Genomic DNA, 21,094 nt, shown 5'->3' with positions numbered 1-21,094 from the left:
CCTGCATCTTTCAGATCATGAGAATCTGAGGTTTATTGTTTTGGATTTTACATTCAAATTTGTAGCCTTAAAAAGGCAGCAAATACTGCTAAAATAGTGGGAGTGGAAAGGCGATGAACTGCACTGTTAGGTTGACGGTGGATTTCATGTGGCATATACACCTAATAGTCAATTGCAATCATATTCATATCGTGTTTAATTAATTGAGCACTATCTCACCCCACCAGCATATGGAAAGGAAGGTGTTAAGATGAACTTCGTTGACCGCATCTTTGTTGGAGAGCTGACCAACACAATTATGTGTGAAGAGTGTGAACATGTAAGTGTGGGTGGGAAAACACGATCAGATTGCATTAGTACTGTAGCTTTGAAAGTGAGTCTTTACTCTTGATGCAGCTTATTGTAACATTTACTTACAAACTGATTTGTCTTTCAGATCTCGACAGTTAAGGAAGCTTTCATAGACATCTCATTACCCATCATAGAGGAAAGGGTAAGACGCTGAATATTTTCTAGACAACAGGTTTTATGAATAGTGGCCGTGGCTCACAAGATGGAGATGATTATTCAGTAACCGGGGGGTCCGCTGTTCAAACCTTTTTACTGAAAATTAAATCGGCTTCAAATATCGATTATCAGCCACCTTCACTACTAATAATTGGCATCAGTATTGGCCCTGGAAAAAACGTATCTGTCTATCTCTAGTATGAATAATGTATCTGTTGTGAAGCATCTTTGAGTGTCCTGAAAAGTGCTATAAAAATCCGATGCATTATTATAATTACTATGATGGATTCTTAATTTTGTCAAAACTTTATGCCAATTATGCTTTACACTGTTGCCACAGATATCAAAACCATCTAACAGTGTCAGGCCAGTGAAGGGGATTCGGGAGCAGGATGCCAAGACGGTGGTCCTTTCAACTACAAACTCGGCCAACAGAAACACCAGGAAGCTGAGTGGACAGGTGTGTCACTGCTACTATTATTGTCTATGCAGATCAAAATTCAAATAATAAGATATCTGCGCTTGATTTATGTAATTGTTTCCCTTCAAATATAACCTAATGCTCCCCTACAATTCTTACACGTGTTTTCATTTTTCATTCATTCAACCTTAATCTTCAAACATTTAATGTATTCAAAAAGAAATTGTTGAAATCACTTCACAAGATGTTTTAAGTTAAATGTTCCCTCTCAGAATCTTTTTTTTTTTTTTTTTTATAAATGATGCTGCAGAGGAAGAGATTAGTTTTGCGTGTCAAGTTTTTGTCCTGCCTTAATATGAAGGAAAAGTATCATCTGAATTTAGTCTGTGCAGAAAACACCATACAAAAGGATGATTTGTAATGTATGTGGTTTACGTTAAACCAACTCTACGGAACTTTCCGTTTTTGTTGATTATGGCGGCACCATATGGACAAAAGTGGTAGTGTTGTGACTGAAGGAAGACCACATTTGTCATGAGGATCAGCGCATCGCGTAGTTTCGGAGCTCACGCCAGAGAGTTATTGTTAACTTTTCTCTTATCCGTGTAGACTCCCTTTTTTAGTTTTTGTCTCCTCAGACAAACATTTTGCAGCTGCTGTCATGAATCGACTTCTGTCTTTGTAACGAATGGGGAAAGGGGGGTGATGTATGCCGGAAAGCAGTCAGCACATCTGTAGTTTTTTTTTTGTATGGCAGGATTTCTACCACCCTCCTCAAAGTTTCTTAGTGAAAGTAAAAGTGATACAGATCCCTCATGTCAAGACAAAAGTACTATACAACTAGTTGTAAGTCAATGTTTCATCAGAAATGCTTTACGAAAGTTGGAAAGTTCCTTATCTCATTTGCTCCCAAAAACGTATAAATATGTTCTATTCTAAATATCACCATTGTCCCAAAGAAGTATTTATGTTTTGTTTTGTTTTTTTATGCTAGAGCATACAGAAGGCTTTGGTGCAGCCTCTGAACTGAAGAGAATGCTTGAAGCAATGGTAGTTATTACAAACACGGCCAGCAGGTGGCAGCAGAATATAGGAGATCAACCAGGGTGATGTTGCAAACAAGCTCTTTTCCCCACTGTTTTAAACAGATTTGTGAATAATGATGAAACTTTGCTATATTCCAGTGCTAAATGCTGCAAAACGGAAACAGAAGTGTATTTTTTTCCCCTGATGACAGAAGAGACTCTAATCTTTCTTTTGGTAGTTTACATGTTTTTGTAGCAATAGAACACAATATTCTGTGGGCCTTGCAAAATCTGTCAAAATCCAGTAAAACAGCCGGGAGCAAAGGGGGTTGCTTCAGTGAAAATGGCTGGCCGTGAATGAGTTAATAGAGTTTCTTTAATTAAGAATAATGCATACATTTAGGAATGTGCCATTGTTGTCAATGCAAACAGATAACATTTGTGTTTTCCTCCAGAAACATGGTAGGAGGTCTTCCAATTGCATGGATGGAAAGGGGGCAAGCTGCAGTGCGGAACAACCCGAAGAACAGGGAATTGCAGGTGGATCCTCCCGCTGTGTCTCTGCTCACAAGACTGCTACCTGCGGAAGCCTCTCAGATGGCAGCGAGAGAGGCTGTGGTCCTCAGGACAGCAGTAATGATGCCGACAGCGAGGCCTCGGAAAACGAGTGGCCTCCGCACACGTCCGGCTCCAATCATGTCCAGTCTCATCCCACGCCTGCTGTCAATTCATCTGCTGTATCTGTTTCTACCTCATCATCATCATCATCATCCTCTTCCAAGCAAGGTGACACTGTTGAGCCGCTTGTCAGTAGTTTGACAAAAGTCAGCCTTGGCCTTAGTCCAGGGGACATCTCGCCTCCTTTGCGATGTTCTCCGGAAGACCCGGCGGAAACAAAGTCACAAGAGAATCTCCACCATCATTACCACCATGGGGCATTCCAGGCACTCTCCCAAAGTTACAATCCCGGTTCTAAGGAGTGCTCCATCCAGTCCTGCCTCCACCAGTTTACCTCTGTGGAACTGCTGATGGGCAACAACAAGTTGCTTTGTGAGAACTGCACTGAACGCAGACAAAAGCAGATGCGCAAGAGCAGCTCAGCGGGTGGGCAAAAATCATGTCAGTTTTTTTGCACAGGATTCTAAAATGGTTTCTTTTCAAACAGTTCTACTGTCCAGCAAAACAAACTGAACACATCCGTTACCTTCAATTCTCACATTGTTTTCTTTTTGCTGTTATAGATAAAAAGGTGGAGAAGATCTACACCAGCGCAAGGAAACAAATGCTCATTTCCTCACTTCCTCCTGTCATCACATTGCATCTGAAACGCTTCCACCAGGTTTGTTATCTTGTTTGTAATTCTCATTTTTAGCACATACCTAATACATAGTTCTAAACGTTTTAAAATTGTGGTCTGAGAGTCAAATTGATGTGCTGCCATTTTGTTTTTCAAGGCTGGAATGAATTTACGGAAGGTGAACCGCCATGTCGACTTTCCTTTGATCTTAGATCTGGCGCCATTTTGTTCAGCATCCTGCAAGGTAGAAATGCATTGCAACATTAGGTACACCTGTATTTTCTGTGTATGCTATTTTTACTCTCTAAGTTACTGCTTTTTGTTTTGTTTTTTTTTGTTTGTTTTTTTCATTAATAATCTTTGGGGGCTGTTTACTGGTACCTTTTTTTTTCTTACTACTGTGTTTCTCCAACTTTAGAAAAACCTGGTGCATGGCGACCGCGTCCTTTACAGCCTTTATGGGATTGTAGAGCATAGTGGCTCAATGCGTGGTGGTCACTACACTGCGTATGTAAAAGTCCGAGCACCCCAGAAGAAAACAGAACATCACAGGAACTTGTCAGGTCCGGGTTCATCAGCCTCTTTTTCCAATCACTTCAGAATGCTTACAACTCGATCTTTTCGACATTTGGCATAGAGTATTCTCTATAAAGCCTTTTTTCGAATAGCATGGTTTGCTACTGATGTGCCAATGAACTGTAAAGTGTCAATGGAGACAGAGGTACATAACTTAGTTTTTTCATAATACAACATTTGTCATAGCAACCTTTACTTATCACCTGTATTTACTGAGTTTGATTCGGTTTTGTCTTTCAAGTTCCACATTAAAATAAGAGTTGTTTTTTTCCTCAGTGATGATATTCTCAGTTAAAAGATGATACAATTTGCCATCTATGATACAATTCAAAGATTCTGAGAACTTGATTAAACGGATTTAACATGAGAAGCAATGCAAAAGAAATTGAAGACGTAACATTGTAGCCTCCTGCCTTCATAAAATTAAACTATAACCCATTATATGAACACAATGTGTGAATGTGTGTTTCAGGTGCAAAGGACGATAGTAGCAGTTTCCAGGGCCAATGGTTCTACATCAGTGATACTACGGTCCAAATGGTACCAGAGTCCAGAGTTCTTCTCTCTCAGGCATATCTGCTCTTCTATGAGGAATTGATATGAACCGACAAATTTCATACAGGACACAAACCTGACTACTGTAATGTGCTTATCTATTCTTAAGGATTGGAAAAGGGAAACTATTATATACTATATTTTTCTTCAATAACATTCTTTGCAATTCTTAAAATGATCTAGATTATCATTTGACAATTTAGTTATGTTCCAATTAGCTCTTGTGTAAAACTTTGCACCCATCGGACACATATACATGGGAATAGTGTTTATGTTAAGTTGCTGTATTTGACCTATATGGCCCACATGATGAAACATGGCGGGCAAATGTGTAGCTCTTGAAAAGAAACAATACTGTGTTCACCCTGCACACGCCACCTTCTCTTGATGATCTATTGTACATTTCAGGAAAGCATGCTGTGCTGACTCAAACAGCATTGATAATGCAAGCTGTCAGGAATGGTTTAGGAAACACTACTATCAAATATCATTTGAAAAGTATCGCTTGAGCCATTTATTCATCATCATACCCAAGTAGTGAATGTTAACATTATGATACGGTTTCACAATCCAGGTCTGCGCCCCCCCCCACACACACACATATATATATATATATATATATATATATATATATATATATATATATATATATATATATATATATATATATATCAGTACATTGCATTTGCCAAAGACTAAGCAGAACCAAAACTCAAAACAGTATAACTCAGCCTTCAAAATGTTTTATTTATTACCTTTAAAGAAATATATATTTGCCTAGTTAGGCAATCATTTAGTTGCACACACAAAATACTGTTTATCATTTTAACTGTAGATTGCTTTCATTGCACAGTATTAGAGCTCTACTGTTGGAGTAGGAAAATGCCAGACACTTGGAAAGGTTTTACTAAATCATAGAAATGAATGTTCTAAGGCCATATACACCGTATTTGTGTAATTAGGCATGGCTCAATACTCTAATTAATATATTGCTTATTCTTGCATTGTTGAATGAGATTTTATTTTATATCAGATATTTTTTGCCAAAAGAGTTACCCTGCCTTCACGTGCTTTGGGAAAGATGGACGTTACCACTCGGAAACTCCTAAGTACGACCAAGTTCTGTTCATGTAATTTTGTTATAGAAAAATTGTGTATGCTACGTAATTGTGTAGATCCTCAATCAGCCTACTGTGCTAGCGGACGTTAACGCCCTTTTAAGTGTTAATATTTCTTTCTTTTCTTCTTCACGAATCTTTCTGCGCTCTCCGCCACGTTGAAACTTGAAAAGTTCTCAACTCAGAAACTTGAGTATCAAAAATAATTCCCAGTTATCCAGTAGAAAATATGACATGAGGGGGCGTTCACGTGCAATTTTCTACTCGACGTGGTATTTACCATAATAACGATACCACATGAAGGCAGAATAGTTGGCATGTACATGAACTAAAGAGATGTTTGTTTGTTTTTTTATTTAAAATTAGATGAGACAGATTCAGTGCCTATTGTAACTGTTATGAAATGTGCATGATAAAAAGGAACACGCACTTAAATGCTTTGATGTATATGTGACATTTATGTACATCGAAGTTTGTAATAGTACAGGGTGACACAAAAAACATGAACTTTGTAACAATCCAATAAAACTAAGAATGATGGAACAAAATATTTTATTAGTTGTAATTGAAACCTTATAACGTCATTTAGAAACAATGATGACCTTTCTTTCTTTCTTTCTTTCTTTCTTCTTCTCCTGTACTAATGCCTTCTTGAAATCTGCTGTTGAGAGTCCTTATTGACTGCTGCAACATCTCAGTTTAGCTGGGATTCCATTATTAAGGTTACCAATTACCAAGAATAAAATATTTTTCTTCCATCACTCTTGGTTTTATTGGATTGTTAACAAGTTCCTGTTTTTTTTGTGTCACTCTGTATAATAAACCTTTAAACATTAAGAAAATAAAAATAAATAAAACATCTAAGATAATGGTGCTGAAGGCATGCAGGGTTTTTCCTTGAGGCAAATACCGATATTTTACATCTTGTACTAATAATGAACAGTTGTTATGCATTGAAACCATGACATATCACAAACTAAATAAATCCGATTTCTGTACTGAATTGTCTTCGAAACTTGTCTGTGTTTTAGCTGCATCAGCCTGAGTAAAACCGAGCATGATGAAAATGTTTTGTCTTGGCACTTGGAGTTGTCCTGTTTTTTTTCCTCCCTTTGAAATTGTGTCGACAAACACTGACTGTCGGTCTGTGTCCCATGTTGCCACATTTGAGCCATCTTGCCTGCTGATATGGCCTGACAGGTGCAAAGCAGCACTGCTCCAGAACATGTCGAGAGCTGGTGAAGAGGAGGTGGGTGTGGAATCCGGAAAAGGGCAACGTCCACAAACATTGCCATGTGCATCGTCTTGTTACTACAAGCTGTGACACACAAGTCACGCTGCCGCAACGTAAGAACAGGTTGTCAAGCTTCCACCAATGAAAAAGCAAATATTTTCTGAGATGTGCTTGGCTATTTTTAAAACACGGGGGTGGCTGGCGTGGCCTTTGGCTCCGGGACATGCTGCTGATGTATTAGACATGAGTAAATCTCTGTTAACTAAAAAAAACACCCCACCCCCTTTGAGACAGTTGTAAGAAACAAATGGGTTGCTGCTGTAGGGCTCATCACTGTCGACCAGCAGTGCAGGTTCAATTTTGCTGCTCTCACCAAACGCGCCGTCATCACTGCCAGCCTCGCCCGGTTTGACGCCACATCTCACGTATCCAAATTAATAACAACATAAACACATCCCTTCATGTAAAGCTCTGCACACTGCCTTGGGCTTTTTCTCCTCACAAAGCATAGACACACATACACACAGCAAGTCCTCCATAAATGTTGCATGAAATCTGTGAAATATCTACACACTTGAAATATCCCAAACGTGTGGCAGATGTTCTTTGGTGCCAAGAAACTGAGGATGAAATTTTCAGCCATAATTCCAAATGGTTTGTTTTGCTGCAAACACAACACCTACTTTTTCGCACTTGTTTGTTTTCCTACCCTACACATTTGGAGAGAGTCCTAATTACCGGTGTTAACATGATTCTGGCTTCTGCTAGAAAGTAAAAAAGGGAAAGGCTATGAGAACAGTAACATTAGAGAGTCATCATGGCGAGTTTGTGCTGACTCCCATATAGTAATTCCTCATTTGTAAACCTCTACTTATGTTAAATGCATAAAAATATATATGCTTGAGTAAAGGTGACTTCTCATACACAGAACAACGTTTTAGCCGCAGGAAATACTGTACTCTGGCATTTTACTGAAGAAAAAAAAAAGTTTGTGGTTATGCTTTTTTCTTGAGACTTTATCAGAATTTAAGATTTTCAATTAAATAATTTTGAACTATAGTCCTATTTGTAAAACTGTCTTAAGATTCTGTTTGTCTGCTGTAGCTGTCTGAACGTGAGCTACTTGACAAATTAACATTTTTGATAAACTTTTAAAACCAAGTACCACCCAACATTGAAGTACAGGTACACATTGCAACACGCACATTTGAACATTAACACTGACCTTAAATGAAGAAAAATAATTTCATTAAAATGCATTGTACATAAAAGTTAATATTTAATACTAGTAATAGGATTTTTTTAATTTCATTTTAAATAAACTATTAAATATTACATGCATACTCGATTGGATGTTAGCCTTGTACAAGCTTCACTATAACATGTTCGATTTTTGTATTTTCACTTTATAAATTTTATAAATATATTTTTGGTCAGTGATGCATTTGCATACCATTGAACTAGAAAGAGCCGGGCCCCATGACCACACGTTCCAAAGTTGTACCACCAGGGGTCTCTCTGAGCATATGCCTGACCTTGGGTAACAACGAAAACTGCAGAATACACACACACTGCTGTCTATTTTTCTGTAGTATGAGAATTTAGAATAATAAGGTTGGCTAGAGAGAATCAATTATCAGTTATTTATTGGGTCTATTTTACAATATGGATATTGTGAATTTGAAAACACTGGAAATACTTATTTGTGCAGTAAAAAATAGTCTACATGTTTATATTCAGAATTTCTTTAAATTAAGAGAAGGAAACTATAATTTAAGATGTTTATTTATATTTGAAACATGTAAAGTGAGGGCCAACATTTTTTACATTTTTTTTTTTGTAAAATTGTGGAATGGACTTGATTTGAAGCTGTGTACTTCTCTGTCGGGGTTTAAGAACAAAAATAATAAATGTAACAATTAATTCTATCATGCCATTGATAAAATGTAAAACATTTAGAAATTATAATGTGAGTGTAGTGGTTATTTACTTTATTCTGTTGTAATTTTATGTGACTCCTGTGACTGCATAGGATAGGCAATAATAAGCCTCTATCTTTTTCGGTTAATTGATTTGTTTGAGGGGATGTATGTTTTCTTTTCTGTGCTGTGTATTGAGCCAAAATAAACTATTCATTTATATATATAATTTGTTACATTTTATAACCTCAAAATGCATTCATTTGTCAAATTGAGTACACTTGGAAAACCAATTAGCACCAAATTAAAGTATCGGAAATTTTATCATTACCAAGCTCATCATCATTCTTTAAGTAAACTGCATAAAACAAAGTTTGCTTTTAGTGACAAAATATTAGAAACAGATTACCATAATGCAGTTCATCGGCAACTACAATACTGTACAATTGCAACTACGATAATCATTTTTAAATACAAATAATAAATCTCTTAAGTTTAACTAAAAACAGAACACTACCAGCTTTGTAAAGGAAGATAATTGGCACGTCTCTTGTTGTAGTTTTACGCAGACGCTAGTTGTCACAGCAGTACACTGACTTACTCTTTCTATTTGTTATGCACAAATTGACATATTATCTTTTTTTGTATGTTTTGTTGTTGTTTTTTGTTCGTTTGTTTGTTTTTTTACTTACCTATGTGCTATTTTGGTGGCTTTTCTGAAATACCACAGGATGTTGCCAAAGCTGCAGTCCAATATAGAAAAGTAAAGTAGTGCTGCTTTTCAACTAAACAGGGCTTTGGCGCCATCTGTTTGGTACCAATGAATTACGTTGACGCGAACATCCTTACTGAAAGACAAAGACATACAATGTACGTATGTCAGTGAGCAATTTGATTAAACTGGGATTATGGGACTGGGGTTTGTGGCCAAGGCTATTCATGTTTTTTGTTTTTTTTTGTTTTTTATAAATAGGAAATAATGGAAATTAAATAGGAAATTGTAAAAAAAATTTGGGGGAACTTTGTCTTTATTCACAATATGGGATCAATTCTTGTCCGATGGTTACATACTAAGTAGTGCCCCATTTACCATACGTATGTTACAGAAATAAAGTTGACCTATCCAAATTCAAAGTCTTGTGTCAAAAACAGTGGACAGGAAGCAACGGAGTGTCACTCAGTTGCTCTCAGCAGCTTGCGCTCCCACGGCAGCCATTTTGGACCACCAGCGCCTGAGATCGATTGTTCGGAAAAGGTAATTTCACATTTTTTTCCCCACAAATTAGCATGATTTGCGCTTCTAACATAGTGTCCTTTACAGACGTCATGTGAACGCGAAGTGAAAATTGTCACGTTTAGCCGTAACTGCGACTTAGTCGTCTTTCTTAGCTTAGCTAGACCGAGCTCTGGTTAGCTTGGTTGAGCTTCCTTGGCTTCCGAATGTATATCCAGATTCGAGGTTTAGGCTACTTGGTTTCTTAGTATATGCTCATTTTAATTGCTAAGCAGTCATGCTTTCTTTTGTACACTGTATGTTTCCAAAATGAGCTCATTCATGTTGCCTTAAAACGCCAGCCTGTCTATTGTAGCTAATTTTAGCACCACGCTAACGTTTGTTACATATAATCTATGATGAACACTACAGTCATATTGGCTCCAGTCAGTAAGACTTTCATGGTGGAAATGCCATTCATGTAAATGTAATACACGTTTGCCTGTTTTAGAGAGGAATGTGGGACCAGGGAGGCCAGCCCTGGCCGCAGTGGCCTCTGAGCCAGCAGCAGTGGATGCAGTCTTTTCAGCACCAACACGATCCAGGTCAGTGAGCAAAGCACCAATGGGGACCTCCACTAAAATGTATTTTCGAGTGCCACCAAGTGTATGCCTTTATTGCATGCTTATTGTCTTTGCACAGGTCAAGTAGACTGGGCTGCCCTTGCACAAGCGTGGATAGCGCATAAGGAGACCACTGGATCAGAGCCCAATGTTCAGCCCAATGGACAGGACATCCCAGGTCTGGAACCACCTGCACAGGGCAACCATGGGTCTTTCCAGGGTGACTCTGCTTTTGGCAGAATGTGGCAGCCAGGTACTTGTCTATAAACATCATCAGATTAATTTAAATAAATAATGTAATTTCTTATTATACTATAACGCTCTACTCCAATATCGTTTTCAGCTTCGTTTTGACCAGAAATTGATGAAGAGTTTTATAACTTCATATTTGATCATCTCTTGTTGTGTAATCACTAGCCTTTAAAGAAACGGAGCTAGTGATGGGCAAAATGAATCGCGGCTTCGAAGCTTGTGTTGAGTAAAGGTGGACGTGGAAAATGAAGCCTCGTTCCGAAGTGCGTGTCGGTGACGTAGGGCCACGTGACTGCCGTTTTGTGCCAGACTCGTCGAGCGGTAAAGTTCACGTGACCAGGCTCGCCCCATGGCTCACGTTTGTTGGCGTGTCACGAGGGTATGGGGTATATGCCACGGAAGAGGCGGGACTGTTTTTGCACATCAGTTCGGTTCCGGTCTGGGTTGCGAACGTGCAACCGAGGGGCACAAAGTCACAAAGTATTTTGACGCAGCCCACACGTCGCAAACTGAACCGGAACCAAACTGATGTGCAAAACAAGTCCCGCTTCTTCCGTGGCATACACCCCATTTAACGGGTTGAATCCGATGCGATCGCGTGGCGAGTTGAGGCGGACAGAGACGGAGAAGGAGAGCAAAAGAGAGCGAGCGAGCGAGACAGTGGAAGTAGACCGGTACATGGCTGAAATTAATATTGGAGGGGAGCAAGATCCCCTGATTTACTGGAGCCACAGCAAAGCTTCAATGTGTGCATTGATGTCTTTATTGAAAGATTGAAACAAGTTATCAACAATTAATAATGATTCTTCAGGACTTTATTGCGACATTACAATATTAAATACAGGTGCAATTCTGCACTACTGCAGCAGACAGAGGGCAGTAAAGAGTCAATATGAATGAAACACCGAGTAGTGAACAGTTGGGCCAATGCCTCATTGGTTCATGAGGCTTCACTTTGTTCACCACTAAAGGGAGCTATAAATGCACTTTTCCATTAGACTGGTTCCACACTGAGATGGCCTTGCTTGGCGACGGTTGTTTGCCTTACCATTAGACTTTTTCAGGGCGGAGCAGTTACAATGGAACTGCTTTCAGAACCATCTCAGAGGTGGTTCTGATATGCCAGGCTGCCAGTCATTTGGGGCCAATCAGGGCCATGATGTGATTGGCTGACAGCGATGCAGCAAGGAGCTCCGCTGCAATGCCTATTTCCAGGTTTTATGTATGAAAAAAACTGACTGATTGTCATAAAAATTTATGACTATATGTGCAAGCATGTGCTAATCATAGTCTGAAAATATTTGTACAAGACTCAGTATTTTTTTAAATTCTATTTATGTCGTAATGTTGCGTTTCCTAGTTGCCTCATAGACACAGAAGACTACATCACTTTATATCCAAAAAATGTGATGACTGTCACCAAAATTTATGAGTACATGTGTAGATATGTGATAACCGGTCTGAAAATGTTCGCGCAAAACTCAGAATATTTTGGATTACATTAACGTCAGAAGCGTTAATATGTATATATGCATATGAATGTGGCAACACTAAAAAGAATCACTGATGATTGATCATTTTTAAAGGAACACAAGACTTATGAAAAACTAACCAGCTATTCTGTGAAATGGTTAATTTCAACTCTTCCCTGAAAAAATGCCAATTTAATTTGAGCAATTATGATTTTTATAGCACTTTTTATGAATATTTTTGCATCAAGTACCGTATCGGGCATTTTGGACAGTCACGTGATCATCGCAACGTATAGCATGCGTAAAATACACATTGAATGAATGACAACAATGAACTCATGAGGAATTATCGCGTCCCACGGCGGACATCAAACAAAGGTAACAACAAAGAGGCACTTCTTCAAAAGCAGTACAGCCATGGAGGACACGCCAAAGATTTGTTTCCACCGAAAGCCGGATAAAACTGGCACATCCACCCGTCGGCAAGTCCAAGTGGACGGTAAACATCCGGGTAACTTGTATTCTGCTGGACTAAGCTACATGTCGTGTGCTAAGCACCGCTTGAGCGCACATTAAGAGCCGCCTCCCCCCGACCCCCACACGGAAAACATGAAACCAGACGTGTTGAGGACTTTACTCTGAACATTATTTGGGATCCAAGACATCTTTTTTCTCGCTCATTACGTCAGCAAATTCCCATTGAAATGAACGAAGACTGCTTCCGGTTACGCACGGGATACGTCATCACGATCACGTGACCAGGAACATGGCACCCCACACCATACGATCGAATTCGGACACTTAATCGGTTTAAACTAAAATTCATGGAATAAGATCCCAAAGATATTTGTATTTTTATTCTTTGTACACAATACCTAATCCAATACTGGAAAATGATTAATAAAGCTTGTGTTGCTTTAAGGTTAGGGTTAAAATGGGCTAAAATGCAGGCCGAGCAGTACGGTGACATAACTGTCATCTGATTGGCCGACAGATGTAGCCGTATCTTTATTAAGCGATGCAGCAACTAACTGCACTGCAAGTGCGAATTTCTTGTGTTTATGTGAGCGAGACAGGGCCAACCACTACCAAGTCATAACAATACAATATTGTACAATACACATATTGTGTTTTGCAACGGTTCTTACCGGTAACCATATTTACAATTTCCTATGTACCAATGAATGAAATAGTGAGGCGTGTGCTAAAACTTTTAACGAGTTGTGCACACCTTGCCGGGTCCACCTTCCAGTGGTCTTGACCGCGATGAAGACGTCCTCCGGCAGTCCCCTGTAAGAGGGTTTTGGACACCAGATGGTGACGATGACGAGCCGTGGGAGGCAGCAACTTGGAGAGATGGTCAAGTGAACAAAAGACCTGGCGAAGTGCGCACAGATTATTCGTCTTTGTGAAAGTTTCTGTGCTTTTGATGGGCTGTAATTGGCGACATCGCCATATCATGCACATCATCCACACCATTCAAAATATAAATTACCGCATAGCCAGTGGCCAGACTCAAATGGCAGAACAACGACTACTGTGAGTGTACAGTGGAGACGCACAGTTCAGTTGATCCCGCCTGATTTGATTGGTGCCCGTTTGTAATGCAGAAGCATGGGGGCCAGACTAGGCTGAATTGTGCGGGGGCCGGACCATTCTGGAACCTGTAATGGAAAAGTGGCTCAAGAGAATGGTTGGATTGTTGTATCTTGATGATTGATAATTCATTTTTCCTATCAGTTCCTGAGGACGTGGTAACATTTTAATTCATTCAAATCTATGGTGTAGACCAAAGTTGCATGCTCTTGTTTTTCTGCCCGCTTTGGTTTACCACAAATTGATTAAATATTTTGTCATGAACAGAATGGGGAATGCCTGGCCAGCCGCCACCGCCTCCTCCACCACCTGAACAAACCTGGATTCCTCCTGGCTCAGCTCAGATGGATGCTGTGAACCCCAGTGAAGATAGCAACAGCCAGGACAGTGCAGAGTTCAACTCTGAAGCGCGCCGCGGGGTTTTCCCCCAGAACAGCCATGGGTATGGGGCACAGCCCGACAGCTACGCCATGGCCCCCATGGCCATAAACCAGTTTGATTATCAGGTATGCAGATGATGCAGTAAAAATTGTTGAAGCATTTGGGTTTTCCATAGAAACGTTGCCAGGTCCAATCATCTAGGTGTATCAGTCATTGCCTCCTTGAGGCAGTTGAAAGGAGTCAATTGGCATGTTGAGGATCCAGCATGGTTTGGTATTCTTTTGATAGCTTTTGAGCCAAACAATATAACCAGCAGTCGTGAGTCATCTTGGCTCTTAGCATTCCAGAAGCTGATGTCCCCAACTCGGCATTTTCCGACATTTGATTACTTTATGTAACTTGTGATATTTGTGCTGTCTCTTAACAGCATGGAGCTGCTTCAGCTTTTGCCCCGCCGCCCTCTGCCTTCCATGCCCCATACTGGCAGGGTCCCCCTCAGAACAGACGGGATACCCGACCACCTGGCTTCAGGGACCGGCCCAGATCCCCTCTCCAGCTTCCTATTAAACAGGAAGCCCCAGCGCCACTTGGTAAAACCATTCTCGCTTAACTCTTTGACTGCCAAAACGTAATCCAAAAAACCACCCCGACAGTGCCAGCCGATTTCGAGCATTTTAACTCATCTTTTAAGGCAAAGCGAATATTGTGTGCTATGATTACATAAACATGGGTACCACATGGAAGGTTGCATTCCATTCTTTCATTAGGAAAAAAAAGTATGTTTCTACCTTATTCCGTTCTTGAGTAATCACCATTTGAAAATAGGTAATTTGAGTGACATTGAGCAAAAATGGAAAAGATAAGGAGAAAACGAGCTTTTTGTGAAAAGATACATTTTCTGCACAACACTGACTTTGACACTAATATTTTCTGTTTAGTTTAGCTCTGTGAATTAGATTTAATGTGACAAAGGCTTTGACCATTCATGTCGTCTTGAAAACATTCTATTTCATCATATCAGTCATCTTTCGTTGTAATTTGCTACACATGAGCCCATTGAAAAGAAATACAATGCTACCATCTGCTGGCCATAGTTAGTGGGTGTTTAGTGATTTTTACACTTCATTCACAAAAGGAGCGCTGCACAAGACGTTGCAAAGCCCAGTGAGGAAAAAAACAAACAAACGTAGTAAACGTCAATTAATGTTTATGGCGGCATTCATCGTGGTTTTAGTATACGTCATTAAACGTTTTTGGCGTTAAGAGTTAACGGGCTGTGCCTGTGACACAAGCTCAAATGAACGCAAAATAATTCTCCTGACCATTTCTCTTAGGACTTTGAGTGTAAATAATTTCCTTATTTGTATTTCCTAATGATTTATTCAATGTGGGAACTGAGGTTGGAATACCAACTAATGCAATATTGAGTGATGAAGTCAGTGCCAAATTAACAGTAGTAGTAATTAGGGGTGGGACAAAAAAACGATTTGACCGAACCATCGTTCGTCAAGGGGAGCTAAACGACCGTATCGGTAGCAGACTTGTCAACCGATACAAAATCCGCCGGGAATCCTTAGATACATTGCTTGTAAAGCTGTGGACCGGATATTGCGTGGCTGTGAATCGGTTGCGAGTGAGGCTTTATTTTTTTCATAACAATAACAAGAGTTCTGCGCCGTGCTCTACTTGTTTTGTTTATATTTCAGTAGCATCACTATTCAAGCTACTTCCGTGTTTACAGAGAGCTAGCAAGCTCAGAGACGCTTCATTCCCCGGATGTTGTAAACATAATGCAAAGACCTTTTTTTGGGGGGGGGCTACCGTCAACGCCGTGCTCACGACATGGCACGCGTGCGCGCAGTCGCGCACAACGAGTGACAACATGCAACTGGAGACAGTTAGCAGAAGCCGGTGCCGTACATCTCGGTATTTTCCATGGCTATCGAGTCCTCTCGGTGCACTTGTATGTCCCGGGCCGGCGTTGGTACTGCGCGCGAGCCAAAAAGAATAACTTCCGTGACGATCCAATGCATGGATTCAAACGACACGGGTATGTCCCACTGCCAACACACCAGCTAAGCTAAAATCACACTGCAAGTATCTCATTTCTCAGTTTGTGGCTCCCTGTCAATATACACAACTAGCATGAGCAGCAGATAGGAGAACTAAGACGTGCCCGGAATTACGTCATCAAACTCAAAATGAACGACAACCCAAAAAACAAAACATAAACAGTCGTGATTCCGTGGTCATCATCGTGTCTCAGATTAAAAAAACAAAAAAGATGTCATACATTAACCAAAAATGAATGTGATGGCAAAAGAAAAACAAAAATTATTAAAAACAAAAATTGTTGATTAAAAGGGAAGGGCACTTTTGGATATATTAAGTGGTTAAAATGTGTTTGATAGATTTATTGTTCCATAAGGTGGCTTCATATTTCTTTTGGCTGGACGGTAGGTTTATTTCATGTCTTAAATTTATGTTTCTGAAATACTTCACAATGTGCACATATTCTGTTTAATTGTGTTGGTGTCTTTTTAAAGGTTAAATATTTATATTTCAAATTGAATTATCAGCCTTTGTTTTCCTGATCCTTATTTTGAATTAAAAAAAAAAAAAAAAAAAATTATAACTGTCAATAACGACTAATAAATATTTAAACTGATACATTTCTCAGTCATTTCGCCCAGCCCTTTGTTGCGATGCATTTAAATAATTGATTCAATATATAAAAATATAGAAGACATTGTTGTTGTTCTTTTTTAACACATTTGTAAATACTGTAAAAATTTGTGGTGTTTTAAGATTAATGTTTACAAGCAACAAATGTCACTATAAGTTTTGAATATTGAAATGAATCGTGTCGAATTGAAAATTGTATCGTTCCCAAACTTAATCGAACCGTATCGAACTGTTCTGTTCTGAAAGATAATTGTTTTTCAATCGAATCGCAACTTGTGTATCGAGATACATATCGAATCGGCCTAATGTCAGAGATTCCCACCCCTAGTAGTAATATGTGGTGCACTCATTTGGACCTTTGGCCGCCTCTAGATGCAGTGAAAAGGCGTACACTACCTGCCTGGATCCGAGAGGGGCTAGAAAAGAGGGACCGAGAAAATCAGAAGAAACTGGAGCGAGAGCGAATGGAGAAGGAGCGTGCGGACATGTCAAAAGAGGATGACAGAGAGCACGAGGCCGATGAAGGTGGTGATGGGCCTCGTCTACCCCGAAAGAGCAAATTTGTAAGCAGACTTTTTTTTTTTTTTTTTTTATATATATATAAAGTGACATCCTATTGTTAAAAACAGAATTTTTGTTTTTCTTATTGTTGGTGAAAGATATTGAAAGCCATGAAGTGTTTAACGTCTTTGCTACTGTCTATATCAGGACAGTGATGATGAAGCAAATGAAGACAATGATGAAGAAAAGCCTCCTGCAAAAAAAGAGTTTTTTGTACGGAGCCCATCGCCTCCTGCAGAAGATAGTGAGCCTGAAATGACAGAGGAGGAAAAGGAATTCCAGATGGTCTGTCCTGCGTTATACATAATGTCATAGTCAGGAGGGTGCAGCTAACTGGATTTCTGTTTTTCTGTTTTTGTTGTTTAAAGATGATCATCACAAAGACACTCCTCACTGAGATCCTTCTGGAAGTCACCAATGAAGAGATCCAGCATGTGGCAAAACAAGTGCACCGCAAAGCAACACGAGGTCTGCTCTTGTCTTGATCAGCTAATGCATTATTGCTTTTCACGCAAGCAGTTACAATTTAAACTGAATCTAAGATGTGCACAATAACCAAGTCTTGGTAAAGAAGAAGTGGCTGAGCATAAAAAGGAATATGATCTAATTAGCATTTACAACCATTCTCTGCTAATGCATCAGCAAGAGCTGAGCGTTTGAGACCTGTAGTGGTGTATGGCACTTAAAGGTCCTGCTGCCCAGCAGCCATCAACATATCGGAGCCATGTGGTGCACTAGTACAGAGTGGTTCATTCCCTCCTCTGACTGCTTTGATGTGGATTGTCTGGCGGAAGTTTGTTAACCCTCTCTCTTTTCTCCCATTTTTTTTTTTTCTCCTGTTATCAATGGCAGCTCATGTGAATAGTGCTTTATCTGTGACCCACCCCTCCCCACTCCTTCTCTAGCGACTCTTGCCTTTGAGAGAATGGCGATATGTGTTTTAACATGTTGTTCCTGTTGTTGATGTGAATCAAAGCTCCTGCAAAACAGCTGGCACAGTCAAGTGCACTGACTTCTCTGACTGGTCTCAGTGAGTATCCCTTTTTTTACGGTGGGTGGGAGGGCAGGAACATAATTTTTTTTTTTCCTTTATTAGTCATATAGTTTGGGGGAAGGTGGTAGGACAAATCATATCACCCAACTAGGCACCTTGTTGCAGTTCAAATAGAGATCGCTGGTTGTTTTGGGTGTCGTTTTGCCCCTTTTTATGATAAAAGCATGCAATAACATTGCCATTTGTTTGGGTCTAAAGTTTTAAGATACTGCAGTATAAGAACTTGATGTTAATCCTTGTCCAACACTAAAATATGGGGGTTCTGTGTTGGCAGGCGGACTGGGTGACTACGGTTCAGAGGAGAGTGGAGACGAGGATGACCGCAGCGCCCGAGGGTCAGACTCCTCCGACACTGATGAGGAAGAGTTGCGCCATCGTATCCGGGAGAAGCTGGATGCCTTCTATCGCAAGGAGCGAGAAATGCAACAACTCCAAGAAAAACAAGCACAAGATGCTCTTCTTGCTCGTGGTGAGACCTCATTGTCCCCAAGTGTTTAATTTATTACATGTAGCCCCGTTGGCCGTAAAATCATGACCTCATGTACTCACAAGCGTTTTCTCCTTTTACCTCTACAGAGGAAATGGTGAAGGAACGATTGAGCAGAGAAAGGGTTGAATATGATGAAAGCCAGTCCGAAAATTATCACAAAGAGGAAGTAAAAGAGAGGGAGCCAGAGCCCTTAATAGAGAAGCGTAGGTCCCGTAGTGAGGTTGATAGTAGTGAGGGAAGACATTCGGGCAGGGGCAAGGAGCGGTCAGGCAGAAGTGGTAGCAATTCCCCAGCAAACGGTCACAGCAGCAGCTCTCGTTCTTCCTCCAGCCGCAGCAGCAGCCGGTCGTCCTCTTCATCTTCCACATCATCTTCTCGTAGCTCCTCGCGATCCTCTTCCCCTCGGAGGAAGAGGAGACGTAGTCGATCTTCTTCCCATAAGGCCCGCCGGCGTAGTCGTAGCCGCAGCTCTCGTAGACGTCGCAGTGAAAAAGTCCGGGACAAGAGGAGAAGCAGCGCGGAGCAAAGAGCGGCACACCGCAAGAAAGACCGCAGCGATTCCAGAGAGCGAAGGAATCGCAGGAGTGTCTCTAAATCGAGAGACCGGGGCAGGGCCCGGGGCCGAGACAGCCGTAGTCGTAGCAGAGACAAGGTCAGGGAGAAGGAGAAAGACAGAGATAGGAAAAGAAGCAGGGAGCGCGAAGACAAAAGTCACAGCAGCAAGCACAAACAGAAATCCTCCAGCAAAGATGAAGAGAGGAAGCGAGATCGAAGCCGTAGCCATGAGAAAGACAAAAAAAAGAAGGATAAAGATAAGGAGCGAGACTCCGAAAGAAAGAAGGAGAAACCAAGGACTAAAGAAAAGACCAATTCTTCAGTTAGTGAGGAAAATGGCAAATTAAAGAAACGGAAAGATATGGACTCTCAGGCTGACTCGCAGGGTGACAAGTACTGCAGGCAGGATAGCAAATCCAGCAAAAAGGGCTCAGCCAAAGCTAGCAAGAAATTATCCAACTCTGATTCAAGCAGATCCTCTACGCCGGAACTTAGTAAGGAAAAGAAATCTAAGAAATCCAAACGTAGTCGCTCACGGTCAGTGGAAAAATCGCACAAGTCTGGTAAGAAGGCAAGCCGCAAACACAAGTCTAAGTCGCGATCAAGGTAGTATTCATTTTTTTTCTATTCCTATTTTGTGTTCTCATTGTATGTCTTAACTGTGATTTCTCTCAAGTCATCTTAACCACCATGTATAAATTGGAAATGATCCATTGTTGGACACATGTTTTTGGGAAGCTGGCTATCAAATGCAATTGTATAGATTCAACTATGGCCTCATGTTGCCGTGCTTAGGCCTCTTCTGCAGTGCACCTTGCAAACTTTATGAAGCTTGAGAGCTTTGGGGGCCAATATGTAGGTTAAATGGAATCACACCTCAGGTCCTACAGCATGTTGTGCAGAGTAGACTTTCAGAACAATTTGTGATTTAAGTGTTTTTTTTTCTGAATATTTGGTGGGTGAGGTGGGAAAGTTGTATACTGAATGTCACTTTTTAGTTTTTAGTTTTATAGAATCTATCAATGCATTATTAATCTGTTTTTGTGTATCCTTCCCCAGGTCACCTTCCCTAAATCGTCGTAGCAGACACTGAGGACGTGATTCCCTATATCAAAGTTCCGCGACTTCAAGTGGCTTGTCTCATTGTAGAGGCAGTTGTGTAGGTGGTCATCCCTTTACAGTTCTTTCTCCACTGTAAATATGTTATTTTTAAAGTGTGTCTGAGGAGCAAGACATGAATAGTTCATTCAGTCTTTCTTGTATCATTGGCGAAGTATAAGTCTCTGCTGACACTATGAACTGAAGTTGTTTTAACAGGATTCACAGTTTTCGCCACCAAACGTTATTGTAAGATCTCCAATAAAACCATTTGTCCTTGTCTTGCTCATTGATTTCTAATGCTGACTTAGCGTTAACATCAATGCATCAATTTAAAAAGAAAAAAAAAAAGAAAAAATTGGCTGTGGAAGTTTTAGGTTTTGTATTTTATTTGTCTGGGGTAGCACTCGTCCACTAGCTCACTTGTTTTGTTAAAATAAAAAAAATAAAAATGTAGACCTA

At 40.2% G+C, this 21,094-nt stretch overlaps 2 protein-coding genes across 5 annotated transcripts in view; both read left to right on the top strand.

Moving 5' to 3' along the window:
* usp45 (ubiquitin specific peptidase 45) overlaps positions 1-6,502 on the top strand; it is a 33,181-nt gene extending 26,679 nt beyond the window's left edge. For 2 of the 3 annotated variants that reach the window (XM_077527469.1, XM_077527467.1), the window contains exons 11-18: positions 228-319; positions 437-493; positions 848-967; positions 2,409-3,072; positions 3,195-3,292; positions 3,408-3,494; positions 3,669-3,813; positions 4,299-6,502. In XM_077527469.1, the coding sequence (XP_077383595.1) occupies positions 228-319; positions 437-493; positions 848-967; positions 2,409-3,072; positions 3,195-3,292; positions 3,408-3,494; positions 3,669-3,813; positions 4,299-4,429 (1,394 nt within the window). In that variant the 3' untranslated portion in view covers positions 4,430-6,502. The remainder of the gene's footprint in view (positions 1-227; positions 320-436; positions 494-847; positions 968-2,408; positions 3,073-3,194; positions 3,293-3,407; positions 3,495-3,668; positions 3,814-4,298) is intronic. The other variant, XM_077527468.1, reaches the window with a different exon arrangement.
* A 3,237-nt stretch (positions 6,503-9,739) lies between these two features.
* pnisr (PNN-interacting serine/arginine-rich protein) lies at positions 9,740-20,912 on the top strand. Of its 2 annotated transcripts, XM_077526744.1 has the most exons (12): positions 9,756-9,907; positions 10,377-10,470; positions 10,568-10,741; positions 14,076-14,314; positions 14,617-14,779; positions 17,247-17,437; positions 17,583-17,720; positions 17,804-17,903; positions 18,412-18,465; positions 18,764-18,958; positions 19,066-20,140; positions 20,594-20,912. In XM_077526744.1, exons 2-12 carry the CDS (start codon positions 10,383-10,385, stop codon positions 20,625-20,627), a joined length of 2,451 nt encoding a protein of 816 aa, XP_077382870.1. In that variant the 5' UTR covers positions 9,756-9,907; positions 10,377-10,382; the 3' UTR covers positions 20,628-20,912. The 2 variants fall into 2 exon arrangements, with proteins under 2 accessions (XP_077382871.1, XP_077382870.1); XM_077526745.1 differs by lacking the exons at positions 17,583-17,720; positions 17,804-17,903; positions 18,412-18,465; ... (1 more) ...; positions 19,066-20,140; positions 20,594-20,912 and having other exon boundaries at positions 9,740-9,907; positions 14,076-14,250; positions 17,247-17,398.
* The last annotated feature ends 182 nt before the right edge of the window (positions 20,913-21,094 follow it).

This window comes from Festucalex cinctus, chromosome 7 (assembly GCF_051991245.1).
Source record: "Festucalex cinctus isolate MCC-2025b chromosome 7, RoL_Fcin_1.0, whole genome shotgun sequence".
NCBI classification, from domain to species: domain Eukaryota; kingdom Metazoa; phylum Chordata; class Actinopteri; order Syngnathiformes; family Syngnathidae; genus Festucalex; species Festucalex cinctus.
The sequence above is the reverse complement of the archived record's forward strand: the minus strand, read 5'-3'. Positions and strand labels throughout refer to the sequence as shown.

What these genes read in the sequence shown, in the direction of transcription:
- pnisr (XM_077526744.1), top strand. Translation starts at nt 10,383, where the DNA reads ATGTGGGACCAGGGAGGCCAGCCCTGGCCGCAGTGGCCTCTGAGCCAG. An exon ending in TACCCCGAAAGAGCAAATTT is followed by an intron (nt 17,438 to 17,582) that starts GTAAGCAGACTT and finishes TGTCTATATCAG; the next exon opens with GACAGTGATGATGAAGCAAA. An exon ending in AGGAAAAGGAATTCCAGATG is followed by an intron (nt 17,721 to 17,803) that starts GTCTGTCCTGCG and finishes TGTTGTTTAAAG; the next exon opens with ATGATCATCACAAAGACACT.